Source organism: Hyla sarda (assembly GCF_029499605.1).
Source record: "Hyla sarda isolate aHylSar1 chromosome 1 unlocalized genomic scaffold, aHylSar1.hap1 SUPER_1_unloc_2, whole genome shotgun sequence".
Classification (NCBI taxonomy): domain Eukaryota; kingdom Metazoa; phylum Chordata; class Amphibia; order Anura; family Hylidae; genus Hyla; species Hyla sarda.
Genome location: NW_026607581.1, coordinates 1,145,660 through 1,165,058, shown reverse-complemented (window position 1 = coordinate 1,165,058; position 19,399 = coordinate 1,145,660). Strand labels below are relative to the sequence as shown.

The window sequence follows — 19,399 nt, the reverse complement described above, 5'->3', positions numbered from 1 at the left end:
TCATTCCCCAACCCTGGATTGGTCCACTGGGGAGATCAAGAGTTGGGGGTCCTCTTGTGCCAAGAACTGTCTAAAACCGGTTCCCAGTAACCCTTGCCGTAACTCTGTGGTTCCTCCTGTATCCGGTCCCCCTAAGGTCATTAAGGACTCTGCCTGCCACAGGAAATGCCCCTCCCCCCCTCCCAGGCAAGCTTCTGTGTCCCCTCATGGCCCTCGTCCTGGTGTCACACTGCCCCGTGCCAGGTCTCGCCCTCTGCCCTCTCTCCCCATTCCTACTCCTGCGGTTCTGCCTGCCGTTGAGGAATCCCTCCTTCCTTTCCCGGTGTCCTCATCCCAGGGGAGGCAGTTACCCGATAAAGAGAAGGGGAGACCTAAGGGGGGGGGTACTGTTACGCCTAGCGCTCCGGGTCCCCGCTCCTCCCCGGAGCGCTCACGGCGCCTTTCTCCCTGCAGCTCCCCGGTCAGCGCTGACCGGGAGCGCTGCCCTGTCATGGCCGTTGGGGATGCGATTCGCACAGCGGGACGCGCCCGCTCGCGAATCGCATCCCAGGTCACTTACCCGTTCCCGTCTCCTGCGGTCATGTGCTGGCGCGCGCGGCTCCGCTCTCTAGGGCGCGCGCGCGCCAGCTCCCTGAGACTTAAAGGGCCAGTGCACCAATGATTGGTGCCTGGCCCAATTAGCTTAATTGGTTCCCATCTGTTTCCTGGCTATATCTAGTCTCCTCCCTTGCACTTCCTTGCCGGATCTTGTTGCCCTAGAGCCTAGTGAAAGCGTTTTTGTGTGTTTATACCCTGTGTACCAGAACTTTGCTATCTCCCCTGACTACGAACCTTGCCGCCTGCCCCCGACCTTCTGCTACGTCCGACTTTGCTTCTGCCTACTCCCTTGTACCTCGCCTATCTTCAGCAGCCAGAGAGGTGAGCCGTTGCTAGTGGATACGACCTGGTCACTACCGCCGCAGCAAGACCATCCCGCTTTGCGGCGGGCTCTGGTGAAAACCAGTAGTGGCTTAGAACCGGTCCACTAGCACGGTCCACGCCAATCCCTCTCTGGCACAGAGGGTCCACTACCTGCCAGCCGGCATCGTGACACTGCTGAAGTTGAGTTGTTCTTTCCAGTCTGACCACAGTGCTCTCTGCTGACACCTCTGTCTGTCTCAGGAACTGTCCAGAGTAGGAGCAAATCCCCATAGCAAACCTCTCCTGCTCTGGACAGTTCCTGACATTGACAGAGGTGTCAGCAGAGAGCACTGTGCTCAGACAAAAAGAACAACTCAACTTTAGCAGCTGATATGAAAAAATAGTTTTTAACTGGAATGCCCCTTTAAGCTTGTAATAAGAGATCCTGCTGAAATCCTTCAGTGATAGAAACTTAGGCAATGACTCTTGTTGTCGGGTGAATATTATGTCATCTGCATAGAGGGAGATTGTCTGGTTCCTTCTCCTATTGAGACCCCAGAAATACCAGGATCTTGTGGAACTGCTTGAGCTATAGGATCTATGCAGAGGATAAAAAGGGGGACGGTTCACCTTGTCGGGTCCTGTTACTAATCATAAATTCTTGTGATAATTCTCTGTATGTAAAGACCCCAGCATATGGGGCTGTATATAGAGCTTTTACTGCATCCAAAAAGTCCCCCCCATCCCCCTCTGCAGGATGGTGAGAAGGTAAACCACCGGTTTATACGGTCCAATCCCTTCTCAGCATCCAGCGACCGAAACAGTAGACTCCTAATCCAGCGCAACATCATGGAATAGGTTCAAGATTCTCCCGGTGTTGTCACATGTTTGGCGACCTTTAATAAACCAACTGAGGCATCAACATGGAAAGACGGCCTGCTAGAATTTTAGTGTGTATTTTTAAATCCATATTTAACCCCTTAACGATTATAGACATAAATGTTTGTCCTGATGCTGAGGTGTCAAGGTTTTCTTCTGGTTAGGCCTTAAATTGTGAGTGACGGCCGCTGTATACTGCTGAGGGCCGACACAAGAAATAAACACCAGACAAAAAGTTGGTATAAATCTCCTTCTCAGCAGAAGCATCGGCTAAGGAGCTGTCCCAAGGAGTTTTGTTTATTATACTGAAGTACATTGTTTTTTACAGTTGACAAAAAGGGGAGGTTAGTTATCACATCAAGTCATCATGTTATATGTTGATTGGTTATTTGAGTATTGTGTATGTATATATTAACATTTTAAGCATTCATTTGCATCCTAATAATTGGTCACTTATGTTGCAATTTCTCTATTCTAACAGAAAATTCCAGATGTATCCGTCATTCTGCACAGTCTGTATATTTTCTCAAATGTTTTGTCTCCAACTTCCAGCTTCTTCTTTATCTTACATCTTTCGGCATCGTCCCAAGGTCTTCAAGCAAATAGCAAACTGATATGTAGTGTAAGGGTAACAAATATCTTTCTGCAGCATTAGCAATAGCATATAAGTATTAATATATTGATTAACAATCAGAATCATTATAGAGGTACTTCACACACCCGGACGTACATTTACATCCTGTACATGACCACGAGCATCGGAGCAATGCTCACATCATGCACTGCAGGACCCGCCTGCTATCAGCAGCCAAGGACCCGCCGGTAATGGTGGACATCAGCAATCACACTGATACCACCATTAACCCCTCAGATGCCTTGATCAATACAGATCACAGCATCTGCAGCAATGCGCATTTTTTTATTGAAGGTCGGATTGCCCATGGCGCTTCCACAGGGATCCGATCATCTAAAATGGCCGACAGAGGTACCCTAAACTTCTGCTCTGGTCTGAGATCAAGCAGACCAGAGCGGAAGATTGCCAATAATACTGATCAGTGCTATGTCCTATGTATAACACTGAACAGTATTAGCAATCTAATTATTGCTATAAATAGTCCCCTATGGGGACATAAAAAGGGTATAAAAAAAAGTTTAAAAAAACAATTAAATGTGAACAATCCCCTCCCCCAATAAAATGTAAATCCCTTTTTCCCATTTTACCCCCAAAAAGCGTAAAAGGAATGACGTAAACGTTAAAAGAAAAAAAGAAAAAGTTGCTGTTTTTTTGTCTCTTTTGTCAAAAGCAGTAGAATTGTATTGACCAACAGAATATGGAAAACATGTAATTTTTACTGTAAAGTCTACAGCGTGAAAACAAAACCCTCCAAAATTTACAATATTGTTGTTTTCATTAAAATGTTATCACTAAAAAAATAATTTTTTAGGTTTGCCGTACATTATATGGTAAAATGAGTGATGTCATTAAAATAAAAGACGAAGAGATCTTATTCTGGTTTTCTAATTCTTGTTGCTTATTTATTAAAGGGGTACTCCGCTCCCCAGCATCCGGAACATTTAGTTCCAAACACTGAGTGCAGGCTTCCGTGGTCGCCCCATCCCCTTGTGACATCACTCCCTGTCCCCGTGATGTCACACCCCGCCCCCTCAATTCAAGTCTATGAAAAGGGGGCATGACGGCCATCACACCCCCTCCCCTAGACTTGCATTGAGGGGGGGGAATTAATGTCAAGGGGGCGGGGCTTGATGTCATGAGGGTGCAGGGCGACCACGGGAGCCCTCACCCAGCGTTCGAAACTAAATGGGGAGCGGAGTATCCCTTTAACATGTCTAGTCGTGTGTTATCTTGTTTCTTGTACGCATGTCCAAGTTTAATAAATGACCCTCTAATGTACCCCAGTGATCCAGAGGAGCCCAGGACGTGTATCTGGGGACATATTTGTCTAGAAAAAGAAATCCAGGTCTTTCCCCAGTAATCCACCGTATGTAGTATGCTGCATTATAAATATGTTGTTGCGCCATATTTATATTAGAACCTTTTCATTAAAAATGATTTATTATGTTTTATCCAAGACGTCGGGTTTATCTATTTCTTTTCCTATTTATTTATTTCTTTTATAAAGAGTTTGTTTGTAATTTTTGTATTATTGGGGCAATATGAATATTATTGTGGTGTAACGGTGATTTGTAACTTTTTTTCTTTTGTTAACAATAAAAGAGACATTGGGAAAAAAACGTTTTTCTTTTATAACGTAGTCACCGATCCAGCGATGTCATCTCTATAATTTTACATGGGAGGTAAAGAGTCTCATATATGGCTACAAGGTAACAGGACACGAGCAGATTAGACATATAAAATCACTTCTATCTTCTGGCTTCTAGGACATTCTGATCCTATAGGTGTTAGATTAGTGGGGTCTCCTACTCTACACAGGGTCCTTCCTTAGGTTATAGAGGGAAGAACAAGTTGTATTCGGCCGAAGTGCGGAGAAGAATTAACCAGGTGGCTCTATGGTTGGTTCCCAGCTCTCTGAGGGGCTGAAGCCAGCTGTGCGATCTCCGTTCAAGGAAAGGACTTGTTAGACGTCATTTGTTAATTTAATGGGGTACTCCGCCCCTAGACATCTTATCTCCTATCCAAAGGTTAAGGGATAATATCTTTGATCGTGGGGGTCACACAGGTAGGATCCCCGCGATCTCTGTGCAGCATCCGGTGTTGGTTTTGAACACAGGGTGCTGGCGGCGGGGCCATGATGTCATGGCCATGCCCCTCCCATAGACTCGCATTTAGGGAGCCTGGCGTGATGTCACAAGGAGCGTGTCTGTGATGTCACGATCCCCGCCACCTGCTCCAAGCCTTCGGAACATAATTTTCCAAATTCTGGGGCAGCGGAGTACCAGTTTAACTCCTTAAGGACATACTCCGTAAATGTACGGCGCTGCCAAGAAGTACTTAGCCCACAGCGCCATACATTTACGGCGCAGCTTTCCTTGATCACCGTGTCTCTGGGCACGGTGATCGGAATAGGATGACTGCTAATATCTATCAGCAGTCATCCCAGCATATCGCCCATAGGGGTCCTGAGACCTTCCCATGTCGGCGATAGCGGCAAATCGCGTGTCAATTCAGACCTGCGATTTTCCGCTATTCCAGGTCAATCGGGTCTCTGGTGACCCGGAAAAAAAGGGTGAATGGGTCAGCCCCATTCACCCATACCCAGCAGGAGTGAGGTGGCATGGGTGCCGCCTCACGATCACCATTGATCGGTCGGAACAACTGAACAATCACGGACCTGCTGGGTGGAGATCGGCGCCGGCGGGGGCCTCCTACCTTGCCCTGGACCGGCGGGGGTCCCCTCAGGATCGGTGGCGGAGACAGGAGCAGCAGGATCGGTCCCAGCAGCAGGATACAGCACGCGGTCCCGGCGGCAGGATACAGCAGGAGGTGAGCCTGTTCACCTCCTCTACCTCCTTTTTGGTAGTCTGTGCATGCTGGGAGTTGTAGCAGTGTGCCTCCAGCTGTTGCAAAGTTACAACGCTCAGCATGCCCTTTGACTGTCAACGCATGCTGATTGTTGCAGTTTTGCAACAGCTGGAGACACATTGGTTGTGAAACAGAGTTTGTTACCTAACTCAGTGTTTCGCAACCAGTGTGCCTCCAGCTGTAGCAAAAATACAACTCCCAGCATGCACCGAGAGACTGTACATGCTGGAAGTTGTAGTTTTGCAACAGCTGGAGGCACACTGGTTGCGAAACACTAAGTAACAAACGCTCAGTGTTTCGCAACCAATGTGGTTCCAGCTGTTGCATAACTGCAACTCCCAGCATGTATGGTCTGTCAGTACATGCTGGGAGTTGTAGTTTTGCAACAGCTGGAGGTTTGCCCCCCCCCCCCAATGTGAATGTACAGGATACAGTCACACGGGTGGGTTTACAGCAAGTTCTGCTGCAAGTTTGAGATGCAGAAAATTTTCTGCCACAACTCAAACTCATTGTAAACCCAACCGTGTGAATGTACCCTAAAAACAATACACTACCCTAAACCTACACAAAATAAAAAGTAAAACACTACATATACACATACCCCTGCACAGTTCCCCCCCTCCCCAATAAAAAAAAAACGATAAAAAAAAACGTCTTGTACGGCAGAGTTTCCAAAACGGAGCCTCCAGCTGTTGAAAAACAACAACTCCCAGTATTGACGAACAGCCACTGACTGTCCAGGCATGCTGGGAGTTTTGCAACAGCTGGAGGCAACCTGTTTGGCAAACACTGCCATGGGGTATTTTTGTGGTGGATTCAAATCCCCAATTTAGGCCTCAAATGCGCATGGCGCTCTCTCACTTCGGAGCCCTGTCGTATTTCAAGGAAACAGTTTAGGGCCACATGTGGGGTATTTCCGTACGCAGGTGAAATTGCGTTACAACTTTTGGGAGCTTTTTCTCCTTTTACCTCTTATGAAAAGGTAAAGTTGGGGTCTACACCAGCCTGTTAGTGTAAAAAAAATAATTTTACACTAACATGCTGGTGTTGCCCCATACTTTTAATTTTCACAATCGGTAAAAGGAAAAAAAAAAAAGACCCCCAAAAATTGTAACGCAATTTTTCCTGATTACGGAAATACCCCATATGTGGGCGTAAAATGCTCTGCGGGCGGACAACAAGGCTCAGGAGTGAGAGCGCACTATGTACAATTGAGGCCGAAACTGGTGATTTGCACAGGGGTGGCTGATTTTACAGCGGTTCTGACATAAACGCAAAACAATAAATACCCACATGTGACCCCATTTTGGAAACTGCACCCCTAACGGAATGTAACAAGGGGTATAGTGAGCCTTAAAGACGTACTCCGGTGAAAACCTTTTTTCTTTTAAATAAACTGATGGCAGAAAGTTAAACATATTTGTAAATTACTTCTATTAAAAAATCTTAATCCTTCCAGTACTTATTAGCTGCTGAATGCTACAGAGGAAATTCATTTCTTTTTGGAACACTGATGACATCACGAGCACAGTGCTCTCTGCTGACATCTCTGTCCATTTTAGCAACCGTGCATAGCAGATGTATGCTAAGGGCAGCATGGTGGCTCAGTGGTTAGCACTGCTGCCATGCAGTGCTAGGGACTTGGGTTCAAATCCCACTAAGGACAACAATAAATAAAGCGTTATTATTATTATAATAACATCATCAGAGAGCAGTGTGTTCGTGATGTCATCAGAGAGCATTCCAAAAAGAAAAGAATTTCCTCTGTAGTATTCAGCAGCTAATAAGTACAGGAAGGATTAAGATTTTTTAGTAGAAGTAATTTACAAATATGTTTAACTTTCTGCCACCAGTTGATTTAAAAGAAAAAAGGTTTTCACCGGAGTACCCTTTTAACACCCCACAGGTGTCTGACAGATTTTTGGAACAGTGGTCCATAAAAATGAAAAATTTAATTTTTAATTTGCACAGTCCACTGTTCCAAAGATCTGTCAAACGCCAGTGGGGTGTAAATGTTCACTGCACCCCTTATTAAATTCTGTGAGGGGTGTAGTTTCCAAAATGGGGTCACATGTGGGGGGGGTCCACTGTTCTGGCATTATGGGGGCTTTGTAAACGCACATGGCCCCTGACTTCTATTCCAACCAAATTCTCTCACCAAATGCTCAATGGCGCTCCTTCTCTTCTGAGCATTGTTGTTCGCCCGCAGAGCACTTTACATCTACATATGGGGTATTTCCATACTCAGAAGAAATGGGGTTACACATTTTGGGAGGCTTTTTCTCCAATTACCCCTTGTGAAAATGAAAAATTTGGGGTAACATCAGCATTTTAATTAAAAAAAATAAAAATTTTCAATTTCCTGTCCAACTTTAGCAGAAATTTGTCAAACACCTGTGGGGTGTTAAGGCTCACTGTACCCCTTGTTACGTTCCTTAAGGGGTGTAGTTTCCAAAATAGTATGCCATGTGTTTTTTTTTTTTTTTTTTTTTGCTGTTCTGGCACCATAGAGGCTTCCTAAATGCGACATGCCCCCCAAAAACCATTTCAGCAAAATTTGCTTTCCAAAAGCCAAATGTGACTTCTTCTCTTCTGAGCATTGTAGTGCGCCCGCAGTGTGCTTGACGTCCACACATGGGGTATTTCCATATTTTGAAGAGATGGGGTTACAAATTTTGGGGGACATTTTCTCCTATAACCCCTTGCAAAAATGTAAAATTTCGGGGAAAACCAGCATTTTTGTGGAAAAAAATTCATTTACACATCCGACTTTAACGAAAAGTCGTCAAACACCTGTGGGGTGTTAAGGCTCACTGGACCCCTTGTTACGTTCCTTGAGGGGTGTAGTTTCCAAAATAGTATGCCATGTTTTTTTTTTTGCTGTTCTGGCACCATAGAGGCTTCCTAAATGTGACATGCCCCCCAAAAAACATTTTAGAAAAACTCACTCTCCAAAATCCCATTGTCGCTCTTTCCCTTCTGAGTCCTCTACTGCGCCCGCCAAACACTTGACATACACATATGAGATATTTCCTTACTCGAGAGAAATTGGGTTACAAATTTTGGGGGGCTTTTTCTCCTTTTACTCCTTGTAAAATTTCAAAAACTGGGTCTACAAGAACAGGAGAGTGTAAAAAATAAAGATTTTGAATTTTCTCCTTCAATTTGCCGCTATTCCTATGAAACACCTAAAGGGTTAATACACTTTCTGAAAGTCATTTTGAATACTTTGGGGGGGGGGGTGCAGTTTTTATAATGGGGTATTTCTAATATGAAGACCCCTCAAATCCACTTCCAAACTGAACTGGTCCCTGAAAAATTCCAATTTTGAAAATTTTGTGAAAAATTTGAAAATTGCTTCTGAACTTTGAAGCCTCTGATGTGTTCCAGAAGTAAAATCATGTCAACTTTATGATGAAAATATAAAGTAGACATATTGTATGTGTGAATCAATATATCATTTATTTGGAATATCAACTTTCCTTACAAGCAGAGAGTTTCAAAGTTAGAAAAATGCTAAAATTTACCACTGTATTAAAGTAGAATATGTCACGAAGAAACAATTTCGGAATCAGAATAATCGGTAAAAGCATCGCAGAGTTATTAATGCATAAAGTGATAGTGGTCAGAATTGCAAAAAAGGGCTCTGTCATCAAGGTGAAAAAGGGCTCAGTTCTTAAGGGGTTAAAGCTCAAGGCGTCTGAACAACATTGCTGAATAAGGGTGGGTTCACATTACATTTTTCCCCATATGGGAGCGCAAACAGCAGGGGGAGCTAAAAACTTGTGCTCCCGTATGTAATTCACTTCAATGAGCCGACCGGACCGAACGTTTCACTCTGGTCGGCTTATTGAAATTAATTACACTCGTGAGCGCAAGTTTTTAGCTCCCCCCCTGCCGTACAACAGAGAGGTCCCACTGGGTTATGGGCTCTTACTGAATAAATCTCCAATCCCCTTCAGGAGGGGAAACCCCCCCTTTTCCGGGGAACAATGCCCTAACTTATAACCCAAATAAAATTTAACTTTTATTGTTATTGATTAAAATAACATGGGAAACGTGAAAATCAAATGTAGTGATTTAAAACTATCAGGAAATACAGGGTGTCTTCTAATGATAGCCCACTAGATGGTGCTACAGTGTAAGTTATGGAGTTCTCTTTTTCCCCTATGCCGGTTCACTACCGTTACATAGTCACTCCACACTTAGACACAGCCTGTATTCTTGTCTAAAAGTGTATAGATGCTCTAACGTTTCGTTTTTGACCAAACTTCTTCAGAGAGCTGCCTAAAAAAAAAAAAAAAAAAAAAAAAAAAAAAATGCGCTACTGTATGTGGAAAAACATAATGGCCCTCATTTACTAAGAAAATCGGGTTGTAAGTCTATGTTGCTTTCTTACCCGACTGCTTTTTTCCCCTGGTATTTATTATTATGTCGCATCCTGTTTGTCGCACGTGGGTTTTGTTGGTTTTGGTTTCCAACTCCTCTGAGCTGTCGGGAAAAAATCCACAACAATTCAACAAATTCGTGGGAAAGCTCAGAAATGTCGGGTTACGCCCCTTTTTCGGGTTTGGGAGAATCCACATCGGGTCCGTCGGGAAAAAATGTTGCATCGTGTCGCAGACTGGCGCACGATGTCTGCGACATGGCGCAGACAAAGCTGCGGCAAAAAAACCCGACAAAAGAGGTCGGGTTTAGAATAGTAAATGAGGGCCAATGTGAACCCATCCTAAGACATATTCTCCCACATTTCCATCTGTCTAGCACCAGAGTGTCCCTTTAATGTTCTCACTTTCTGCTGAGCAGACAAGAGGATAGGATATTACTGACAAAGCAGTTTAACAATCTGCTAAGGGGCCAAGGGCCCAGGACAAGTCTGTTTCTTTATTACAGGTAAGAAAAGCACAATGGACCTGATGTAGTTGACGCAACCATCTTAAAAGGTCTCCAGAGGCACCGAGGAGGGCAAGTGGGTAAAGAACGAGCTGCCCTGAATGATACCGGTCTGTATAAAAACAACAAGGATAAAATCTGTCTACCAAAGGTTCTGTGCCCAATGATGGCCCCGGAGACTCATGGAGTCACCCACAACTGGAAAATGACTATAATATCACTGGTGAGTGATCACTGGATAGCCTCAGGATTTACCACAGTGGTCACCAGGTAAATGCCGGCCGGCATGACCTGTGCAAGACCTAATGTAGGCAAAGCAGTGCAGGTGCCTCCTAAACGTGGCGGATTTACCCAGTGGCGTTGCGACCGGGGTGCGGGGGGTGCGGCCCGCACCGGGTGACACCATCCTGATGGGGTGACACCAGGTACGCCCCCGCTCCTCACTTGCTCTGCCTCTGTAATAGCACCCCTCACCCTCCCCCCGTCCTCACTTTTTCGCTGTCTCACTTGTCTCTGTACTAGTAGAAGCACCCCCACCCCCCCACCCCCGCCACCTGCACAGTGAACCGGCCTGCGCCCCCACATCTTCTGTTGCGCCGGCCCGACGTCACTCCGCAGGGCCGCGCAGGAGGACGTGACGTCACTCGCAGAGCGCCGGAGAGAAGGAGCGCTGCGCTGGATGGGTAAGTGAGTGTGTGTCTGTCTCACTCTATCTCTGTTTGTGTGTCTCTGTCTGTGTGTGACTGTGTGTGTGTGACTCTCTGTCTTTGTGTGTGTCTCTGTGTGTATGTATGTGTGTGTGTGTGTGTCTGTGTGTGGCTCTCTGTCTGTGTGTGTCTCTGTGTGTATGTATGTGTGTGTGTGTGTGACTGTGTGTGACTCAGTCTGTGTGTCTCTCTGTCTGTGAGTGTGTGTGTCTCTATCTGTGTGTGTCTCTGTGGTGTGTGTGTTTTTTTTTGTGTGGGGGGAGGGGGGGGGGTTTGTTTGAACCAGCGATCTAATGTGGGGAGACTTTGACCTATTGTGGGGAACATGCAAGGGAACCTGCAGCCTAATGGGGGGAAACTACTACCATATGTGGGGAATCTATGCTACTTCATGTGAGGAAACTGCTACCTAATGTTGGAAAACTGCTACCTAATGTGTGAAAGCTGCTACATAATGTGGGAAAACTTCTACCTAATGTGTGGAATCTGTGCTACCTAATGTGTGGAATCTGTGCTACCTAATGTGTGGAATCTGTGCTACCTAATGTGTGGAAATTACTACCTAATGTGGGGTAACTGGTACCACATGTGGGGAATCAATGCTACCTAATGTGGGGTAACTGCTACCTACCTAATGTGGGGGAACTGCTACCTACCTTAAGTGGGGGAACTGCTGCCTATCTAATGCTCCCCCCTGGCAGTAGCACCCTCATCATCCACCAGCAAACCCCCCCAGCAGCACCTCCATCAGCAGATCCTGATGGTGGATGATGGGGGTGCTCCTGCCAGGAGGACGATCCTGCCGATGGATGATGGGGGTGATACTGCCAGGGGGGATGGCCAGTAGCACCCTCATCATCCTCCAGCAACACCCCCCCAGTACTAGCACCCCCATCATCCAATAGCAACACCACCAGATTTATATTCAGAGGGTACAGTATGTGTTGGTATTATATTCAGAGAGTACAGTATGTGGCAGATTTATATTCAGAGGGTACAGTATGTGGCAGATTTATATTCAGAGTGTACAGTATGTGTTGGTATTATATTCAGAGGGCGCAGTGGGTGGTAGTATTATATTCAGAGGTTACAGTGTGTGGCGGCATTATATTCAGGGGTACAGCTTGTGGCAGATTTATATTCAGAGTGTGCAGTATGTGTTGGTATTATATTCAGAATGTACAGTGTGTGGTAGTATTATATTCAGTGGGTACGGTGTATGGAAGGTTTATAATCAAAGAGTGTAGTGTATAGTAGTATTATATTTAGAGGATACAGTGTCTGGCATGTTTATAATAATACTTGTTTTCATATAGAGGATGAGAATCCACTGACATAGTGAGGAGACGTCTGGGCGTCACATTCTGCAGAGAGAAGTTTTAGCTGGACCAGGCGGTATGTACCATCTGAATTAGATAAGGGAAGACTATAGAGAAGATGTCACCTGTAGTCACTGATATTATTCTGTATTCTCCTCACTATAGAGAAGTCGTCACCTGTAGTCACTGATATCATTGTGTATTCTCCTCACTATAGAGAAGACGTCACCTGTAATCACTGATATCATTGTGTATTCTCCTCACTATAGAGAAGAGGTCACCTGTAGTCACTGATATCATTGTGTATTCTCCTCACTATAGAGAAGACGTCACCTGTAGTCACTGATATCATTGTATATTCTCCTCACTATAGAGAAGACGTCACCTGTAGTCACTGATATCATTGTGTATTCTCCTCACTATAGAGAAGAGGTCATCTATAATCACGGATATAATTGTGTATTCTCCTCACTATAGAGAAGACGTCACCTGTAGTCACTGATATCATTGTGTATTCTCACTATAGAGAAGACGTCACCTATAGTCACTGATATTATTCTGTATTCTCCTCACTATAGAGAAGACGTCACCTGTAGTCACTGATATCAATGTGTATTCTCCTCACTATAGAGAAGACGTCAACTGTAGTCACTGATATCATTGTACATTCTCCTCACTATAGAGAAGACGTCACTTGTAGTCACTGATATCATTGTGTATTCTCCTCACTATAGAGAAGACGTCACCTGTAATCACTGATATCATTGTGTATTCTCCTCACTATAGAGAAGACGTCACCTGTAGTCACTGATATTATTCTGTTTTCTCCTCACTATAGAGAAGATGTCACCTGTAGTCACTGATATCATTGTCCTCACTATGTCCTATCAGAGCTGTAGTCGCTTGTCAGTTCTACAGTTAGGTCAGTGAATCTCAACTCCCAGCATAACCTCACCACTGCATAAAGGGGTACTCTACTGGAAAAAAAAAATGTAATCAACTGGTGCTACAAAGTTAAACAGATTTATAAATTACTTCTACTTAAAAATCTGAATCCTTCCAGTACTTATAAGCTGCTGTATAAGCAATTCACAGGAAGTTCTTTTCTTTTTTAATTTATTTTCTGTCTGACCACAGTGCTCTGTGCTGACACCTCTGTCCATGTCAAGAACTGCCCATAGTAGGAGCAAATCCCCATTGCAAACCTATCCTGCTCTGGAAAGTTCCTAACATGGACAGACAGAGCACTGTGGACAGACTGGAAAGAACTACACAACTTCCTGTGAAGAATACAACAGCTTATAAGTACCGTAAGGATTAAGATTCTAAATAGAAGTAATTTAAAAATCTATTTAACTTTCTGGCACCAGTTGATATAAAAGTAAATGTTTTCCAGTGGAGTACCCCTTTAAGTAATTCTGGGAGCTGTATATTTAAATGGTGAAAACTTCTTTAACACTTTCCCATTCTGTGGCAACTGGTATATCTGATTATTATACTAGAATTTCTCACAGTGCGCTACAACAGTGGTGTCTGTCACAACTGGCCAAAAACTTACTGGGGGGAGGGGGGAGGTATGGGGGTGACACCATTTTCTACCGCACCGGGTGACACCAACCCTAGCAACGCCACTGGATTTACCTGTTTTGGCGACTGCACATAGACTATATTCCGGTCTCCTTGTGAGGAGGGTATGAATACTTTTTGGTGTGTGTGGATCTCTTTTCAGGTTGGCCTAAGGCCTATCCGGGGAGAAATGGCGATGTAAAGATGGCAGCAGGGCAGATTGTGAAGGATATGCTAGGTAGTTCCAGAAGTTATTGATAGTGATGGAGGTCGCACTTTACTGGATGAATTATGATGCAGGTAATAGGAGCAGGTTATGGATTTATTGGGACAGAACATTGATCCAGGGATTTATTCTGACATTTGGAGTTGGGAAGGAATTTTTCCCCCGTCATGGGGCGATGGGAATCAGCCTCATAAGGGTTTTTTGCCTTCCTCCAGGTCAGCACAGTAGGGACACAATAGGGATATGGATTGACCTTTATGGACTCAGGTCTTTTACAACCTTATGAACGATGTTATGAAGAAGCAGCGGGTTGTCTCCTTATGGGACACTTTTTGGTTGTGCCCCTAGAACAGGGTTGTACTGTCCACAGCTACTGCAGATGTAACACAGTCACCTATCTAGCTATGCGCGGCCGTACACAAGCGCATACACAAGTCTTTATTCAATTCCAGATGGTAAAACTCCTGATATAGATCCTGGAGATCGGGTGGTGATAAAGAGACACAAAGAGTCCTGACCTCCATGTGACCGGCCTTTCCAAGTCCTGCTGACAACAACCACTGCAGTAATAGGAAGGAAAGCCTATGTGGATCCATGCCAGTCCTTGTACCAAAGTGACCTCACCAGATACCACATAAAACACCCGACACTCATCAGGATTTTTACCTCAGGACTAATATTTTTTGGCACCAGATCCCTCACAGATTATTCAATTACTGGTGTATCCTGAGAACTTATGGACACGTGGACAAATTCTGAACGTTTGGCACTTTTGTGTGAAGAATGTGCTGAGTGCGGATGATCCTATATCCACCTGCCTTATAGCTGTGCCCACTGCGGTGCCGACACCAAGAACTATTTTCAGTCTAATACACAAGGACCAGGATGTGGAAAACCACCATGTATCACAACATATTCTCCGTATAGGAATCATTATACCACAAACACTATAATTCTCCGTATAGGAATCATTATACCACAAACCCTATAATTCTCCGTATAGGAATCATTATACCACAAACACTATAATTCTCCGTATAGGAATCATTATACCACAAACCCTATAATTCTCCGTATAGGAATCATTATACCACAAACCCTACAAACTGTTGACTCCACATCAGGACTCTGGACATGATAAAGAGAGGTGAAATGTCATGTGACCCAGATAATATACCTAGGGGCAAGTAATGGAAAATGATAGAACAAGGTGATACTACAGGGTTCGGCAAAACTGACACAAATTAAATAAAAAAAAATGAGATGGAGTGTGACGCTATTATGGTGCCGCCTAGTCACATGACACGTTAGGCTTCTTTCACACTACCGCCATCTTCCTGCCTTCTGACACCCGTTATTCTGCAAAAACAGATCATTAAAAAAATAGATACAATAACTGAACATATCGGGTGATAACTGATGCCCAATGTACATTATTATAACGCCATTCTATCAAAATAATTGACATATTCCATCCATTACTACCCATTATTTCATCCGTCATGCACCGTTATAGTCCGTTATTTTATGTCCGTTTTAACCCCTTCTGGTTGTGACGCTGTATGGAGCATGCTCAGTAGCAATAAGGGATCATAACGGAATATAAAAATACTGGGTGCTAACGGATGTCATTTGTGAACATTCATCATCCATAGACTTCAATGTTAAAATTTTAACGTCTGTTAATCCAACGTTATTTTTGACGGGACAACAATGAGTGCATGCACCGTTATTTGCCCCGTCAAAAATAACAGACGTTAGTCTTAAGGGGACATAACTGATCATGAAGGATGGTCAAAGAATGAATAAAGAATGGACTTACTTAGGGGTACTCCGCCCCTAGACATCTCATCCCATATCCAAATAAGATGACTGGCCCCCTGTGCCACTTTATTTCCCCTGTGACAAATCACCCCTCCCTTTATTACCCCCTGTGCCACATCCTTTCCTCTTGATCCCCCTCTGTGCTATTTCATTACCCCTTTATTACCCTTTGTGCATATTCATCACCCCCTCTGCCACTTTATAAAGAGGTGGAGATGAATTTATACAGAAGGTACTAATGGGAGAATGAATGGCTCAGGGGGATCAAGGGGAAATGATGTGGCACAGGGGGTAAGGGGGGGGGGATAATCAAGCACAATGCACAGGGGAATAAGATGGCACAGGGTAAAAAAAAGGGAGGGGGGTGATTAATGATACAGGGGGTGATTAAACGACACTGGGAGATTCTACTGTAATATTTTTTTTATTGTGTTTTATAGGTAATTACACTCTGGAGTTAGCACAGGACAGTATTCAGTCATTTAGGAAGAATTTGGAGCCTTTTTCCCAATAGGGGCCATCTCTCAATAATGGACACTTTTATTCCCTGTGAGTGTCCGCTATTGGGAGATTCTACTGTCATCATTCATCCCCCTCCTGTCATCATCCACTGCCACAGACACCCATCCCCCATCATCAACCATCCTCCCTGTCATCATTCACTGACACAAACACCCATTCCCCGTCATCATCCATCCCCCTCGTGTCATCATCCCCCTCGCTTATTGTCTAATCACCTTTTCCTGTTGCCTGGCAGTAGAGAAAGGTACACTCCGTGACATCAGGGGTGTCCTTGCATGGTGGCCTTAATGCGCAGCAGCGACCCTACCCCAGAATCACTATTCCGGGGCCAGCCCAGAGTGGAGAAGGTGGATGGACCAGACCAGCTCACTTTTCCCACTGGTATGCGGACGGTCCCTGCGCAGACAGTCCCTTCAGCGTCCCTACTCTGGATGAGTCCGGGGCCGTCCCGGTAAAGATGGATGGCTCCCCCCCCCCTACCTGAATGGCTGGACTGATGTCACTATTATTTTTTTTTTCACTTGAGTTTAAGCCGAGGGGGACATTTTCTACACAAAAAAAAGGTGCTTATACTCGAGTATATATGGCAATCGAAATAACCTGCCAGAAAGATTGAATTTTCAAGCAAGACCCCTGTATATGTAAAAGAGTCCACGACTTAAACCCACACCTCCAACATTGAGAAGATTCTGGAATACCATGTGACAAAAGGAGAGGAGGAGTCCCATACCCCCGACAATATAACTTATATGAACTCTCCTGTATACGAATATAAGGGGAGCAGCCACGTGAGCGCTAGAGATAAATCCGCTCTGTTCTTCAGAGAGTTGGATATTCAGCTCCTCTTCTCATATAAGACGCATTTTGGTTACTATTAGGAGCAGAAGAAATCAGATAAGAATAAAGCTTAGATAGTATTATTATTTAGGGAATAAATACAATCTCTCTAAACCAATTTCAGGGACGTATGTTAGTATAACGCTTAAAACATTGGAGAGTAAAGATAAATTTACTTATAAAACCCCAGAAAGCCTGAGATTCCTCTATGGCCAAAGTCTTAGTAGAAGAATATAAATCTCGTAACGTAAAAGAATGTAAACGTTCCCACAAAGGGCAAGAGGGAAAATGTGTTTAGTAATAACCATAGGGAGTAAAGAAAGTGGGGTTAGGGGAGAAGGGAAATCAGAATCAGTCGTAGAGCAGTCTCGTAATACCGACAAAGTTATATATAAAAGAGGAAAGAACTAGAGAGGCCAAGGAGGAGTGCGGGGGCCACAAAATGGGCCCTATAGAAGGAGGGACTGAGGAGAATTCCATATCCACATGAGGAGGAATATAAAGGGGAGGATGAGAAAAAGAAGAGCGAACGAGCTCTAATAATCCAGACGAAGGAAAAGCTTTATAATAAGTGTGTAAATCCGGAAACACAAAACCGCCGTCTAATGTCTTCAGGGTGAGCGTCTATACGGGACACGTGGTCTCTTCTGAATCATAACAAAATTACTAAATAACCATCGGATAGAAGAAAAATAACAATTCCGTACTATGATAGGGACGGACTGTAAAAATATTAAATATTATTGGTAAATATAAGATTTAAGAACCTTTTTCCTTCCAATCCACGACATATATGGGAATTTACGAGCGTGTAACTGGGTCTTCAATCCGTGTAATAATGGCGCAAAGTGTGAAGTAAAGAGATCTTGTACCAGATGTGATCAGATCTCTAGGGATTTTATACCCCGGGGAGGACAAAGAAAAGGAAAAGAATTACACCGATGTTTACTGAACCCGGGGGACGCTGAGATATTGACGACTTCTCATATAGAAAAATGGATTTTATGATCTGAGACCGAAAATAGACGTCAAGACGGGAAACGCTGGTCTAGGGTTTGTGATAAATAAAAGTATCTGCAGCGTCTTATGTTCAGAAGAGACGATCTTCAAGGGAGACGCGCGGATCCTGTCTGATGCCTTGAATTAAAGTCTCTATAATCATAATGAGAAGGGGGCGGGGACAACACTGACGCGTTACATTCCCTATATACAACGTCAGGGACAATATTACATTTATTATAAGTCCAGTGTGCGGAGATGAATATAAGAATAATAAATCATATAAGAAAGAAAACTTTTATTAACAATTGGTAACAAGTTTGGAGATGCAGTATATGATATATGTATAAATGTCAGATATCCTATGTACATGGTGAATATATAGATGTGTTATCTGCATCATTTACTGCTCTGAATTGGCTTCTCTCCTGTGTGAGTTCTTTGATGTTGAACAAGATGTGATTTCTGAGTAAAACATCTCCCACATTCTGCACATGAAAATGGCTTCTCTCCTGTGTGAGTTCTTTGATGTTGAACAAGTTGTGATTTCACAATAAAACATTTCCCGCACTCTGCACAGCAAAATGGCTTCTCCTCCGTGTGAGTTTTCCTATGTACAACAAAACTTGATTTCTGAGTAAAATATTTCCCACATTCTGAACATGAATATGGTTTCTCCCCTGTGTGAGTTCGTTTATGTTTAATAAGACATGATTTCTCAGTAAAACATTTTCCACACACTGAGCATGAAAATAGCTTCTCCCCAGTGTGAGTTCTTTGATGTTGAACAAGATGTGATTTGTGTGTAAAACATTTCGCACATTCTGAACATGAAAATGGCTTCTCCCCTGTGTGAGTTCTTTGATGTCCAACAAGACTTGATTTCTGAGCAAACGATTTCCCACATTCTGAACATGAAAACAGCTTCATCCCTGTGTGAGTTCTTTTATGTCTAACAAGATGTGATTTCTGAGAAAAACATTTCCTACATTCTGAACATGAAAATGGCTTCTCTCCTGTGTGAGTTCTTTGATGTTGAACAAGTTGTGATTTCACAATAAAACATTTCCCACACTCTGTACAGCAAAATGGCTTCTCCTCTGTTTGAGTTTTTTTATGTACAACAAAACTTGATATAGAAGTAAAACATTTCCCACATTCTGAGCATATATATGGTTTCTTTCCTGTATGAGCTCGTTGATGTCCAACACCCCTTCTGTGACCT

At 43.8% G+C, this 19,399-nt stretch overlaps 1 protein-coding gene across 1 annotated transcript in view; it reads right to left on the bottom strand.

Annotated features, from left to right (window-relative positions):
* Nucleotides 1-18,224: 18,224 nt before the first annotated feature.
* The window catches only part of LOC130298060 (oocyte zinc finger protein XlCOF7.1-like), a 201,946-nt gene continuing 200,771 nt past the window's right edge, over nucleotides 18,225-19,399 (bottom strand). Inside the window, exon 10 of the mRNA XM_056550953.1 lies at nucleotides 18,225-19,353. Within this exon, the coding sequence (XP_056406928.1) occupies nucleotides 18,574-19,353 (780 nt within the window). The 3' untranslated portion in view covers nucleotides 18,225-18,573. The remainder of the gene's footprint in view (nucleotides 19,354-19,399) is intronic.